Source organism: Heloderma suspectum, chromosome 2 (assembly GCF_057233095.1).
Source record: "Heloderma suspectum isolate Gila_16-S chromosome 2, 16-S_ref, whole genome shotgun sequence".
NCBI classification, from domain to species: Eukaryota; Metazoa; Chordata; class Lepidosauria; order Squamata; family Helodermatidae; genus Heloderma; species Heloderma suspectum.
In genome coordinates, this window is record NC_139459.1 from 206,098,862 (window position 1) to 206,114,425 (window position 15,564).

Genomic DNA, 15,564 nt, shown 5'->3' on the forward strand with positions numbered 1-15,564 from the left:
TTAATAGGACAGAAGAGTGGAAGGGTGGGAGAGAAGAGGCAGGCCATTTACTGCCCATTACAGAAAGGGAGGCCTATCAGCATGGGGGGACAACACTGAACCTGGAGCCAGCTATGGTTAGCTACCCCACGTTAGCACTGATATTCATAGTATACACTACTGGCTTGGAGTTGAGCCTGCCTTCTGAATTCATTCAACTGTTAACGGTGTGATTGTGAATAAGGGGAGGCTATGGCAGAGGATCACAGAATACTGCAGACTGGGATGCAGAGAGAGTTCTGTCTAAATGCATTAAAACCATTCATTCATTACATTTCTAAACCATGCCATAGCTGAAGCTCTCTTCACACCTCTAAACTGAATGTGGTTCTAAACAGACCTTCTGCTCTTAATGTGCTGCATTGGCCAACAATTAAAAAAATTATGGATTTGAAATTATCCTTAGGAATGCTTTGCTGACCTCTTTCAGTGCCAGGCAAAGTCATATTTATTTTCCCAGGCATTTGAACATTAATTATAGCCAGCTTGTTGTGGACTGCTTTGCTGGGATTCATTTTAAGATGTTGGGGGCAGGGGGAGATTTTTTTTTTATTGTGGATGAACACTTTTTCTAATGTACTATTTTTAGATGATTTTAATCGTGTGTTTTTAAAAATTGTATTAATTGTGCTGATTATGTTTTATATTGGTTTGGAATTTTTTTGTTATATTAATCTTGGATTTTTGTATTTGCATGGGTCTAGAAGTCGATTTGAGTGTCCTTTTTAGCAGTGGGCAATGATGTGTAAATTTAATAAATAATAATCCTAATTGTCTTGCTTCCAATATATATCCATTTCCTTCTAGAATTAGTTGCTATATATTCATTGAAAGTTAAAGTGATTCACATTTGGTGATGTTCTATTATATTGCTGCAGGATTATCATGGAAATGTAAGAACGGCCTTAAATAATTTTATGTGTACTAGGGATGGATGAATTTTGGTTTCTCTCAATTTCTCATTTCTGCAATTTTAAAATTGATTCATCCCTGAACTCTGAGAATCTTCCCAACCTTAAGTTCAATTCAGCCTGAACTCTGAGAATGTTTTTTCTAAAGTTGGCATGAAAACTCCTGCATTTTCATATGGAATTTTGCCCAATATACACATTTCTGCAAGCAGTTTTACTAATATAATGCATTTTTGAACATTACTTTCATTAATATATGCATTTTTCCTGTGCATTTTTAACAGAAAGGTGTACAGAAATATGCACCTTTCAAATTCAAATATGTATTATTTATATAGAAATATGTATATAAATATAGAAATATGTATATAAAATATACATATTTTAGTATGCATTTTTATTCCATTCCAAAATTTGGAGAAATGCACATTTTGAAGCATAACTGAGTTTCAGTTTGTATATTGGTTTGAAAGTGCAAAATTAGGAAAGTTTGCATTAAAATTCAAACTGAACAAATTTCTCCCCCATCCCTAGTGTACGCACACCCACACAATCTGGTGACATTGACCGATATATATAACAAAACTACAACTGTTTAGGAAGTATTCTGATTAGGGAGCTAGTGGGATGTTGTGATGTACCCAAGGTCTGTACCTTCCTGGTTTGGGCTACAAATTTCCAGGTTGTATTGCTCATGTGTATTATTAATCTAATATAATTTCCCTTAGAAGTGGTTGGAATTCTGGGACCCCAAATTTAAATCCATGCTTAGCCGTGGGTTTTCTTGGATGGCTTTGGACAAGCTGCTTTTTCTCAGCCTCAACTACATCACAAGATAATTGTATAGTACACTGAGATAACACCCTTGTTCAACCCCCCCCCCCCACTCCTTGGAGGGAAGGTGGAATAAAAATGTTAAACCATTGGGAAAATTGCTTGTTGACTTATGCGCTTGGCTGAACATTGACATGTTTTAGTTTGTTCTTACTCACATGTTGGTCGAGACTTTTCTGGGTTTCTTCACCTGGGCAGATACACGCGTTGTCCAGGAGTAACCTGAAGATAGCATTTATCTTTATTTTTACTTATTTATTTTTCAAATGTATATTCTCTGTTTCTGTAAAACAGTCAAGGTGATTTTTAAACCTTTTATATAATTTCCTCTCAAAGATATAATTCATTTTCCTTCAATTTAGTTATGCTTTGCCCTGAGCATGCTGGGTAATCCTACTGTGATGCTATTAGACGAACCAACCACAGGAATGGACCCCAAAGGAAAGTGCCAAGTGTGGTGAGTGACACGTATATTTACTATATAAGAGAACTGGATTTTTAAATTAACACTTGTAACAGAAACCCAAACTCCAACCCCCCTGTTTCAGTCCTATGTCCCTCATTTCTGTCCAAATATTCTCTTCACCCATAATCCCCAAAGCATGCAGTCAGAATAAATACAAGATGTCTGACAGTGTCCTACGAGCAGATGGCTCCCATTCACACCTGTGGTATCATCTCACTGAGCTCCTTGGACTTATTAATGATCAAACTCACCTTGATTTACATGATGTACATGATGCATCTCAGGCATGCCAAGCAGACCTGGTTTCCCCCAGGTTGATTAATCCTGCTTCCTACCAGCCAGTCCCTCCCCATGAATCCCCAGCAGTGGCAGCTGGTGTCCACTTGGGCTGGCGGGATGGAGAACGGGGTCAGCCTAGGCAAAGCCAACTAGATCTAGCATTCTCCACATCCTCCTCCTTTGCAAAGAGCCTAAGTACACTTAAGCAATGCATTATAAATAGCTAAACTGAAGAATGGTGCCTTCCCTTTGTTCGGAAGGGTTGGGTGCTGCCACACGTAGGGATGGGTGAACGAGGGATGTTTGAGATCGCCAGCACTCTCCAGACACTGTGGCACCGCTCACCTCATTTCCGATTCCATTCGTGTTTGCAATCACTCTGCATGAATGGGAAACTTGTGCAAGTCAAGCAGGGACTGAATGGCAGATTTGTGCAAGTTTCCCCAAATTTGCGCCAACTTCCTAATTTGCAGAACTCTCCTCCATTGGTGGGGCTGATTCAGTCTATGGAGGAAAATTGCACAAATCAAACTGGGAATTGGGAATAAGACAAATGCAAGTACCTGTTCGACAATTTATGAATATTTCCAGTGGGCATGTGCTCACACTCGCATTTGAAACTTTGAACAGGGCATGCTTGCAAATTTTATGAACAAAACCAAAATTCTCATACACCCCTAGTCACACTTGGTTCTGTGTTGGGGAAAAGTGTGTGTGGCCTCCATGACCCCTTACAGCCACCCTGATCCTCCAGTTGTCCATACCACTCCTTGAAAGGGGAGTTTGGCCTCAGCAAGACTCAGCTGTAAAAACAGGGCAAAGACAAAGGAGCTTGGGGCAGCACACCCGGTTCTGTGCTGACAGAAAAGCTGTGTGATCTCCACCACCCTCTATGGCAGGGGTGGGGATAGGGATGTCACAAGCGTCTGGTTGGGGCTTGAAGCCTGGCGAGAAGTTGCCGGTTTGGCCTCCCAGACACCAGCTTGCAGACCTGAGCTCTTGCCTGACTCACAGCACAGCTCTTCCCTCTCTTGAGGCTGTTGATGCTGTTCCTTGTCTTGTGGCTTTACTTCTTTGGCCTCTCTCTCTCTCTCTCTCTCTGCCTTTACAGGCTCTTTTCTATTGCTATCACCTTTATGCACTTTGCCTCTTCATTACTTGAATGATTTGGAGCTTGAAGTGGACACCTCCATTCTTCTGCCCCTAAAAACAAAATGCTCAGAACAGGCCATATTGTCTGATTCCATACTCCTTTATTGTAAAAAAAAATCTTGTTGTGTGCAGGAATGCAATTCACACGGTTCTGAAGGACAAGGACCAAGGAGCCATTCTGACAACTCACCACATGGAAGAAGCTGAGGCAGTGTGTGACCGAGTAGCCGTCATGGTGACAGGACAGCTGAGGTGGGCTTCATCATGCATTTCATTTTCTAGCATATTAGGATACCATGAATGTGCTGATGAGGGAAAAGATCCTTCATATTCTCATATTCTTCTATCTCACAGTTTAAAAATAAACTACTTTCAATAGTTTAAAAAAAGAATAAACTACTAAACTACTTTCAATAGTTTAAAAAAAGAATGTTGGTCATTCCAGTTGCAATGGATACTGTTCAGTTTGTACAGCCCAAGGATCCTTGGAGAAGTAAGGCCTACCACTTCTGTGCTAGGCCCTTGCCATTCTTGGGATCTTGGCCTATTCATAGAATCATAGAATAGTAGGGTTGGAAGGGGCCTATAAGACCATCGAGTCCAACCCCCTGCTCAATGCAGGAATCCAAGTCACAGCATCCCTGACAGATGGCTGTCCAGCCTCGTCTTGAATGCCTCCAGTGTGGGAGAGCCCACCATCTCCCCAGGTAATTGGTTCCATTGTCGTATTGCTCTGACACTCAGGAAGTTTTTCCTGATGTTCAGCCGGAATCTGGCTTCCTGTCACTTGAGCCCATTATTCCGTGTCCTGCACTCTGGGATGATTGAGAAGAGATCCTGGCCTTCCTCTCAGTGACAACCTTTCAAGTACTTGAAGAGCGCTATCATATCTCCCCTCAGTCTTCTCTTCTCAAGGCTAAACGTGCCCAGTTCTTTCAGTCTCTCCTCATAGGGCTTTGTTTCCAGTCCCCTGGTCGTCTTTGTTACCCTCCTCTGAGCCCTCTCCAGTTTGTCTGCATCCTTCTTAAAGTGCAGTGCCCAGAACTGGACACATTACTCCAGATGAGGCCTAACCAGTGCTGAGTAGAGGGGGACTAGTACTTCCTGGGATTTGGAAGATGTGCTTCTATTAATGCAGCCCCAAAGAGCATTTGCTTTTTTCGCAGCCACATCACATTGTTGGTTCATATTCAGCTTAAAGCAGCCAAGAGGAGACAGGCTGAGTGGGTAAGGGTAGTGGTGAATAAGGATGGTACGGGTGTCCGGGAACAGGGTGGAGTCTGACGGACTCCCCCACACTCGCCCCTCCTGACCCTGGTCACCAAGCCCCATCTTCCACCTGCCTTTGCTCATGCACTGCACCAGCTGCTGGAGGGCTCGGCGAGTGGCCAATGAGTGTTGCAAGGCTGCCTGTCCCCATAGACAGCTGTGATTATGTGCAAAATAGTGGCTGTTCCCCGTTCTCTGTAATCTCTTGATTTCGCTGCTTCTCTGATGTGTAACTTTGCTCTATCGGGTCTGCGCGATCAGGAAATTGCGATTCCTCTCTGATGCATGTTTAACTTTGCCACTTCTCTGATGCTTGTGTTACTTTACAGCTTGAAAAGGGGCTGGGAGCTATAACTACAAAAGGAGCAGAAATCCTGTGTGCACCAAAAAGGGAGTGGTGGCTATAAAACTTTGGAGGTTTGCAGGATCAGGACCAGACTTCACACTCAGCCTCTCCTAGTTGGGAGGCACCTATTGTACCATCAAAACCCTGTGCAATTACCCCAGAGGAGGGAAAATCCTGGGTGCAACAAAAGGGGATGGCACAAATAAACCCTTGGGGGGTTGCAGGATTGGGACAAACTTTCAATTGCACATCTCTCCCCCATAAGTATTGCTGGCAGAAAGCCTATATTGTGTCAACATTGCTAAAGCGCTATAGCTAAAGTGCTGCAGTGGAGTTGCGTTACACATACACACACACACACACACACACACACTACTGGCAGAGCCATTTCTGTTCAGTTTCTGATGCTGGTAATGAACTGGATTAGGACAAGCAAATCGAAGCTTAATCCAGACAAGACAAGAGGTGCTCCTGGTTAGTCAAAAGGCAGATCAGGGAATAGGGATTCAACGTGGGCAGGATGGGGTTACACTCCCCCTGAAGATTCAGGCTCACAGTCTGAGTGTACTCCTGGACTCAGCACTGAATGTGGGTGCCCGGGTTTTGGTGGCGGGCTGGAGTGTCTTTGAGCAGCAGAGGCTAGTGTGCCAACTGCTCCTGTTCCTAGAGATGTCTGAGCTGGCCATGGTCATATCTGCCTTAGCTACATCCTGTAACATGGGGCTGCCTTCGAGAACTGTTAAGAAACTTCAGCTGGTCTAGAATGCTGTGGCTTGACTGTTGACCAGGGAGCACATGACTCCGTTGTTACACCAGCTTCACTGATTATTGGTCTGTTTCTGGGCAGAATTCAAAGTGCTGGTCTTGACCTATAAAGTTGTATACAGCTTAGGACCAGGCTGACTGACAGACTGCCTTCTCCCATACGAGCTTGCCTAGGTGTTAAGTTCTTCGGGAGAGATCCTTCTTTCGAAACTGTGGTTGTGGTGACCTGACAGGTGGCTTTCTCACTGACCACTCTTAGGCTGTGGAACTCCCTCTTGAGAGAGGCTAGGTTTGCTCCCTGTCTGCTGTCGATCTACTAGCAGGCAAACGTCTTTTTATTCAAGCAGGTGTTAGGTGTGAAAGCAGGTCTGTTGGGTTAGATGCTGTATTTATTTATTTATTTATTTATTTATTTATATCCTGCCTTTTTTCCTCTTGCAAGGAACCCAAGGCGGCTTTCATTCTCCTCCTCTCCATTTTATCCTCACAACAACCACCCTGTGAGGTAGGCTGGGCTGAGAGTCCGTGACTGGCCTAAAGTCACCCAGTGAGCTTCCATGGCCGAGTGGGGACTAGAACCTGGATCTCCCAGCTCCCAGTCCAACACTCTAGCCACTATACCACACTGGTTTTTATTCTGATATTGTTGGGTTTTAATGCATTTGTTTTAATGCATTATTGTTTTAATCCAGTTTTATTTATGATTGTAAGTAGGGCTGTGCATTGCTTCGGTGCTGAATCCAAATGCCAAAGCAAATCGGGCTACTTTGGGAATGCTTCAGTGAGGTCTGAAGTGGATCAGACCAGCACCAAGGTGTTCTGAAGCAAACTGAAATACCTTGGCTCACCTTGGAGACTCAGAGCTATTCTGATGCCTTCTGAAGCCCAGACAGCCTGGGCTGTATAACTTGTGAAAGATCAGGTAGGGGGAGAGGAGGAGGAGGAGGAGGGAGGGAGCGAGCTTTCGCAAATGGCAACTCTAGTTGCCAAATTTGGGCTGAACTTAACCCAGCTGTCTCCAGTCAGTGATGGTGGTGGTGGTGGGGCGGGGGAAGTACTGTATATACTGGAGATCAGCCTGCGTTTGTTTAATTGTTTGAGAGAGATCTGGTTAGAGTTGGTTAGTTAGCTAGATCTGTGTGTGTGTGTGTGTGTGGGGGGGTGTATGTGTATGTTGTACTACAGCTTTGTCATTCTTCTTTCCCACCCAGCCCAATTCAACTATTCCCTTTCTTTTCTAGATGCTTTACTTAAAAAACCAAAAACATTTAAAAAGTACTTTAGTTTCCTCTTTCCTTGCCTTGTTCTTTGGCTCCCCCCTTCTCAATTCAACCATTCTTATTAGTTTTCCCTTTCTTTCTCTAGATAAGTTATTTAAAGAATCATTTTTTAAAAAGTACTTTAGTTTCCTGCCTTGCCTTGTTCTTTGCCCCCCCTTCTCAATTCAACTATTTCTTAGTACTGTTTCCTTTCTTTCTTTCTTGATCTTTTTTAAAAACCCATATATATATATATATATATATATATATACACACACACACACACACACACACACACACATACACACACACACACACACACACACTTTCCTTTCCTTGTTCTTGGCTCCCCTCTCCCCCACCCTTCTCAATTCCTGCATTCCTTCCCTTCCCATTTTTGAAGTCTACATATTTTCCCTAAAAAAACATAATTAAAACCCCTTTTCTTTTCTTTGCTTGTAGGTAGGTTCTGTATTTGCTTTTCTTTTACTCTTGTGTATGTGCTTGTGTTGTGGTCAAACAAACAGTGTGTGGCAAAGCACTACACACAAGGCCACATTTCAAAATACAGTGGGCAAAGCACTACACACATTAACATATATCATTTAAATTTAATACTACACTGTGTGGCAAAGCAAGCCCAATATGAGGCATCTTTGGGGTCTTGGCATGGGGGCTGCCTGTTGCTCAGATTTCATGCACTTCTGTGCAACCAGTGAAAAGTTATAGCTCTTTGCTTTGAGAGTTTGTAAAAAGCACATAGCACAAAACTTTTCTGTCAGCCTGCCTGCCAGCCTGTTTTCCCAGGTAATGTGTATTCCATTCAGCCAAAGAGAGCCTGAGGTTATCCAAGGTGAAGCTGAATAGGAAAGTAGTACTGGGGGTGGAGGGGGGAGGTGTTATTTCAACTTCAGAAAAACCTATAGCAGAGATTACGGATAGTGACCTCCTCCTAATCACCACTTAAACACCTATCTTCTATGATTATCCCTTTATGACCTTTGGTTTGAGTTTCTGAAAATAGCACATTTTACCTGTGCCTAGCACAAAACCTGCTGGGAGAAACTGTCTGAAATTTGGCGGGTGGGATCACCTCTATGGGGGCTGAAAGGTCTCCAAATTTTATGCACTTCTGTGGAAACAGTGAAAATAGCTCTTTGCTTTGAGAGTTTCTGTTGAAAAAAAAATCAACAGAAGTTTACCTGCACCTAGCATAAAAACTACTGCTCCAAAGTCCAAACTGTCTGAAATTTGGCAGGTGGAATAAGCTCCATAGGGGCTGATAGGACCCCAAATTTTATGTATTTATCATGAAACTGAAAAGGTTATGGCTGTTTGTTTTCCAATGCAAGTCAATGGGAAAACATCAAATCCAAATAATTCGGATATCCGAATCGCACTTCAGATCCATATCCAAAGTGAGGTGGATTGGGTCCAAATCAGTCCAAAGTGAAGTGGGGCTGCTTTGGAAGGTCCGAATCGGCATCTGAAGTAAAGCGGGGCGTCCGTGCACAGCCCTAATTGTAAGCCACCTTGAGTGCCATTTTTCTTGGTAAAAAAGCAGGGTACAATTCAAATAAAGAATAGTAAAGAATTATAATGAATTAAAGATTGCTCAGCTAACTTAAAGTTCTCTAACATAATAAAAGTACTACTCTGTGAATACTTATACAGTAGCATACGTTAAGGACAACAATATGTATCTTAGATCAACTAGGGAAAGCCTGCAGTAGTGTTCAAGGTAAGATTATGAAACTTCTCCATTAATTGCATTTTGTGACCTTATGTTGTATGCTGATCCTTCCTTCCTCCAGGTGCCTTGGTCCTATTCAGTATCTGAAAAGCAAATTCGGCAAAAACTATTTGCTGCAAATAAAAGTAAATGGAGTTGAGCAAGGTGAGCTTCTGAATACTCAGATTCTACAGATGTTCCCATGTGCGGCTCGTCAAGAAAGGTAACTGAAAAACCTCCTCACAATTTGTTTTTTTTTTAAATCTTGTATTAAATTTTAGTATATTTTATATTCTTTTTTTATTTGTATTGCATTTTATTTAACCTTCCTGAGCTTTAGAGGAGAGCCAGTGTGGTGTAGTGGCGAGAGTGTTGGACGGGGAGCCAGGAGAACCAGGTTCTAGTCCCCACTCGGCCATGGAAGCTCACTGGGTGACTTTGGGCCAGTCACAGACTCTCAGCCCAACCTGCCTCACAGGGCTGTTGTTGTGAGGATAAAATGGAGAGGAGGAGGATAATGTAAGCTGCCTTCGGTTCCTTGCAAGAGGAAAAAAGGCGGGATAGAAATGTAATAAATAAATAAGTTAGATTAACAAGATGGGAGTGAATACCCATCTGCACCTTCCTTTCACTCAGTCGTCTAGGTCAGCCTTCCCCAACCTGGTGCCCTCCATAATGCTGGGAGTAGTAGTCCAACTTGTCCAAAACATCTGGAGGGCACCAGGTTGGGGAAGACTGGTGTAAGTCCCCATTATTAACACACAGTCCTTCCACATAGTAAGCAGGAGTTGTTAGTTTTGGGACAAACTCATACGCCCTGATGCAGTTGGCTTCTCTGTGTGTATCTCAGGCTGGATGAGGAACCATGCATGCAGTTCCCTTCCCAATAGCCCATGCTGTACACATGGAACTCTTTTAAAAAGCTGGAGTCTTTGTGGTCAGTGGTTCTGTGTGTATGTGTGTGTACGAGAGAGAGAATGAGAGAGAGATCTGGATTCAACCTCCTTGTTCCCCTTCCCTGCCAACCTGGACCTTATCCTGGGGGCTATCTACATGACAACAAAAGGAGAAGCACTTCAGGGTATTACCTGCATTTTCCCAGAAATGGCTTTGGTCCGTCAGGAACACATAGAGCAAGAAAAGTGGAATATACCATACCTAAACCCCCACTTTTCACAGGTCACAAAGCACTTGAAATCAACATACTTCTGGGTTGGGAGGGTAGAGTAGAACTGACCCTCATCAACCCAGCAGGTGCTGCTCAACCAATGGGAAAGGCTTGTGTCCTGCCCCTGTCCTGGCTTCCCCCTGCCACTACATTATTATGGATGGGAAAGTAACTACTTTAAAAATCTGAAGTGTTATGTGCACTTTGCATTGAAGAAACTAAAATCTCTAATTATCCAGTACAATATCTGAAGGCTGCCTCGGAGAGCACCCTACCGGCGCAATTTCACTCCATTCCAGAAACCTGCCAGGGAGTTATAGCTCCCACCCCCTTTTTAAAAATGTGCATACTTTTCAGTGAAGAAGCTGAAATCCTCAGTTATCCAGTGTAGCATCCAAAGGCTCCCCCTAAGAGCACCCCACCACCACAAGGTCACCCCATTCCAACAAACAGTCAGGGAGTTATAGCTCCCACCCGCTTTCCCCTTTATGTCCCCTTCTTAATGAAGAAGCTAAATTATGCTGTTATCCACTAGAGCATTTGGAGGGGCACCCTGAGGGCACCCCGCCTTGCAATTCTGACCCATTCCAGCAAACTGTCAGGGTGTTGTAGCTCCCACCCCCTATTCCCCTTCATGTGCACTTTTCAAGCTGCAAAGTAACACAAGCAGAGCATAATCACGTCTCTCAATGGGGACGGGCTGCGAAATGGAGGCTGGTTAGTCCCACTGGTGAAAAGGAAGTACATACGTACATTGTGATTCTGAAGCCTCGAAAGCGCGCCCTAGAGCTAGAAAGGTAGGCTAGTTAGCCTAGTTATTCTCGCTGAGGACCGTAGTGCCCTCTCTCCTTCCCTTCTGGGAATTTCTTAGTTGTAGGTGTATCACACCACTGTGAAGTTCTGGGTGTATCACAGTAACACGACTTTGAAATAGAGGGGCTGCAGGCCCCTGCTACTGGCTGCCCTTTTTCCTTCGGCTCTCTGTATTCTTTATTGTTCACTGCATATAGACCAGCTACTCCACCAGCTACTGCTATTATGAATGGGAAAAGGAAGCCACTTATTGTGAAAGCAGCCCTACTACAATTGGGAAAAAAGAGGGATGGGGGGGTTAGGGGTTGCCCTACTCCTTGACCACTTCACTTGCCAGTCACAGCCAGGTCACAGAGGCATGCCCAGGATTTAATGCGGGGCGATGGAGCACACTGCCGTGGAACCACTCTGGAGCCTCATTTAAGCAAAACAATGGAGTAAAGGACTTTCTGAAAATGCGCATTTTTGGGACAGATGCTGCAGGATGGCGGCAGATTGGCTACAGTGTCATCTGTTGCAAATGATCCCAAGGCGCTCTACCACCGCATTAAATCGGCCATGTAGACTGGCCCCTGCTCTCCTTCTGTGTTAAACTGGTTTCTCTGCCGGTACTGTTTTGGATCAAAGCTATATTGACAGCTGGGTTGTTCCCCCCCCCCCCTTAGGATATCCACTTTGTTGGTCTACAAGATCCCAATGGAAGATGCACTGCCTCTGTCAAAAGCCTTTTCCATGCTAGAGGAAGGTATGTCAGAACTGAATATACTATGCAGCTATCTGTAAGTGAAGATATGTAAGGCCCTGTTTGGATGGCACTGTCCCTTCCCTTCCCTCTATGCACAGTGGGGAAGAAAGATCACACCTTCCCTCTCACTCAAAGGGACTTCTCTGCCTCTAGCATCTCTGGACATCTAGATACAGGTGTAGAATGTGAAAAGGGTATACGTATGCAACATCTAACACATAAGGAAATGGGTAGATGTGTGTTGGATTTTACATGTGTGTGCCCTCTTCAAACATTTGAAGTAGTGGACATCTGGGGATAAGGGAGAGAAAGTATGTCATGTGGGTGAGTCGTGAAGGCCTGATCTTGCTCCCCATTGTGAAAAAGGAAGGTGAGGGAAAGCGTCATCCCAAAGAGGCCAAAGTCAACAGAACATAATTGGTGTAATTTTATGTCCTCACAGCTAAACAAAGCTTCAACTTTGAGGAGTATAGCTTTTCTTTGAACACTTTCGAACAGGTAAAGTATTTTTTAAATATAATAAATGGTGGTATTTGCAGTGGGGAAAAACAGCTATACCCCAAAATGGAAGTTTTAATCTGCATGGATGAGCTGTGCATGTCCCCCCCCCCCATGGTGGATCTCTGCATTCAGAATGATGGGTTCATTGTAAATTAACATTTTAGAGATGCTGGTGACCTCCTCCTCAGCTAGGCTCAGAAAATAACTTCGGGGGATCATTAGAGCCCAGGGGTGGGGAACCTCTTTCAGCCCGGGGGACACACTGAATTTCAGATAAGCACTCAGGGGCCTCATTCCAGTGGTGGGCGAGGCTGAAGGTAGAGGGGGTGAAGCGAGAGGCAAAAGGGGTGGGGCCAAAAATACAAAAACAGCAACAACCCTAAACAGCCCAGCATACTGCAGCTTAGAAGCTCTTACATGGCTGAGGAAATTTACATGGCTGAAGAAACTATGTTTTTATTGTGTCCATTAGGTTTTCCTAGAACTTTGCAGAGAGCAAGAGTATTTTGATACAGCTCTGCATACAACTTTTGAATGGAAACACCTGCATGAGGCTAATCTCTAAGTTTAATAACTCAGTTGAAATGCCAGTGTTTACCGAAGTGCTGCTCTCTTGAACCGAGAAGGATCTAAGGCAGATGGCCCACAGCAGACTGTCTCTGCCTTGTCTAGTTTGGACCTTAGACTGGAAACCGCTTGGAGAAAGGACCTCACTGTCCTCTCTATGCTATGCTAACAGGTCTGTGTCACTAATACCCATAGCAGTAATATGTGGAGGTGCAACATTTCTGGAAAATTTGAACCCATGTGGGGGATGGCTGTTTCTGCTTTGTTATGTTTTTCAGAAAAAGACTGAAATTGGGGCAAGGGAGAAAAAAAATAAACATTTTAAAACATATTCTGTATAGCTTAGCACATAAAATTGCACTATTAGTATACATTTGAAAAGTGTAAGTGCCTTAATTTATTCAAATAATTATGGTTATTATGCAAATAATAATTACAAATATGCCTGGTGTTAAGAGATGGTTCAGTAACCCATCCCCAAGGTACCAAGCATCTGTCCCCCCTGCCACTTTTCAAACTGGCAAAAACGAATACTGAATATATCATCAAAAGTATAGTGAAAAAGAGTCTGCTATAAAAAGTAGTCTCCTCTCTATACAGTTGCATTAGCCAGAAACAAAAGCTACCATACAAAAGTCTGAAGCCCTTGTTCACCAGAGGTGACACTGGGATGCATGTAGACATCCCGGTTCTGCTCAAGACAATCTGCTCCCTGAGGCAGAGCAGCAAACGGTGCCTCCTCCCCAGCCCCAGGTCCAGGTGCAGAGTACCAAAGATCCAGCAGGTTATATTGGTACCTGAAACAGAGAATCGCACGAGCACCGCTTCCCCTCTCTGGCAGTAAAACTACTAATATATTAAAGAACTCACAATTTGCTGACCTTTCATGACACCCCAAATCAGCTGCCTGAGGCGGCTGCCTCACAAGCCACAACCCCTCTTTCACATTGTTTCACGTTCTCTAACAAGTGTCACCTCCAGCCTCACAGTATTAAAAACGATCAGTAAATATGGATATTGAGTTAAATAGCATTGAACTGTTTTGTATTGTATTGTATTATCATCACCCTCAATATGAGCAATAGTAAATGTGGACAAAATTAGCCAAATTGAACCTAGTGTCATGTTATTTAAAGAATGAATCATATGTCCTTGAGAATACTACTTTCAGTGCTTCCTTTAAACAGATTATGTCCTAAAAGATAATTTGCTTCTGATTCGGAACTTTCTTTTTTATCACCACTGATGTGATGTCAGAGAACTGAAGGCTCCTCTACTATTTCACATGTTAGTTTGTTTCTGTTTTTGGCAAGTATATTTCCAAACATTGACCAGTTACTTTCATATGCTTCAGAAGATAGAAGAATATATAGCAGGAAAGAAGATTGTGTGGCTGCACCATAAAAAGTGAGTGCATCAAAAAAAAGTGAGTGCATCAAACAAGGGATCCAGCAATACACTGAAGTTGGTAGATCCCTTGAGTGGAGGAGCAGCTGTACTCAGCAGCAATACGGTGGTCCTCCTGGGGGAAGTGGGGGCCACCAGGTTGAGTTGCCTAAGGAAGCATCAACCTGCCCAGGCTCGAGATAGCGCAGGCCAAAGCTTCTGTGGCTGATGGAATTTAGAGATTTATAAAAACTGTGGATAGAGATTTTTCTCCTTTTCTCATAATGTTAGAATCCAGCATAGGTCACCTGGTGAAATGGATGGGCAGTAGGCTGAAGACAGACAACGAGACTGCAGGCACTACACAATCAACTTCTAGAATGTACTGCCAGAAGGTGATGTGATATTCACTAGTCCAGATGGCTTTAAAAGGGGGAGAGGTCTGTCAATAGCTATCCACTATGGCTTGAGAAATCTGAAGGCACTGGCTTGGCCAGTCACTGGAGAAAAACAGGGGCAGAGGGCTATTTCCCTCAAGACATGGTTGTGGGCTTCTCATGGGCATCTGGCTGGTTACTGTGGGAAACAGGATGCTGGAGTAGTTACAGCTTTGATATGATCCACAAGGAGTTGTGTGTGTGTTGTTGTTGTTTTAAAGTTTTAGGACAGATAGAGGCCTAGGTGATAAGCCAAGCTGATATTTGTACATCTCTGTATGTCTCATGCACTGCAGTGCGTGAGCGGAAGTCCTTTCCACTAGTCCAAAGCCACAATTAGGATCTTGTACTGGGGTCCATCTGTAGGTGGCCTCTTTATCAGAGGCACATTATTCAACTGCAAGGAAGAGGGCCTTTTCAGTAGAGGTGTACCAATTATTGCATGCCGTCCCCTGTAAGGCTCACCTGGCACTTCAGTTTCAATAGTGTTGTCACCAGACAAAACATTTTTATTTATCCAAGCATTTTGTCTTCTGCAAATCTTAATTATGCTTTGAAGGATTATATCTACTGTCTTATAGCTATTTTGTATTATGATATAAATGTTGGTTGTACATTGCTCTGAAATCCAAATAGGATGAAGGACAGTATATAACTGTTGTAATAAATAAATAAATTATTAGATGCAACCCGTTGTCTGCTCTCATTGATTTTATATGATTTAAGACTGTTGTGATGTACTCTTGGTTGAATTTATATGAACAGTGGGTTGGATCCAGACTTTGTCATGCTTGCAGTAAACCCACTGAAATCAATGGGACATGTTAGTCAAGACTAGTATAAATCCCATTTATCTCAATAGGTCTACTCTAAGCATAACTAATCCTTGATCAAA

General features: G+C 43.4%; 1 protein-coding gene across 1 annotated transcript in view; it reads left to right on the plus strand.

The window, feature by feature from the left end:
* Window positions 1-15,357, plus strand: part of LOC146353867 (ABC-type organic anion transporter ABCA8-like) — a 129,193-nt gene extending 113,836 nt beyond the window's left edge. The window contains exons 33-38 of the mRNA XM_084837521.1: window positions 2,147-2,241; window positions 3,814-3,933; window positions 9,135-9,275; window positions 11,699-11,778; window positions 12,221-12,276; window positions 12,752-15,357. Coding sequence (XP_084693647.1) covers window positions 2,147-2,241; window positions 3,814-3,933; window positions 9,135-9,275; window positions 11,699-11,778; window positions 12,221-12,276; window positions 12,752-12,844 — 585 coding nt within the window. The 3' untranslated portion in view covers window positions 12,845-15,357. The remainder of the gene's footprint in view (window positions 1-2,146; window positions 2,242-3,813; window positions 3,934-9,134; window positions 9,276-11,698; window positions 11,779-12,220; window positions 12,277-12,751) is intronic.
* Window positions 15,358-15,564: the final 207 nt, after the last annotated feature.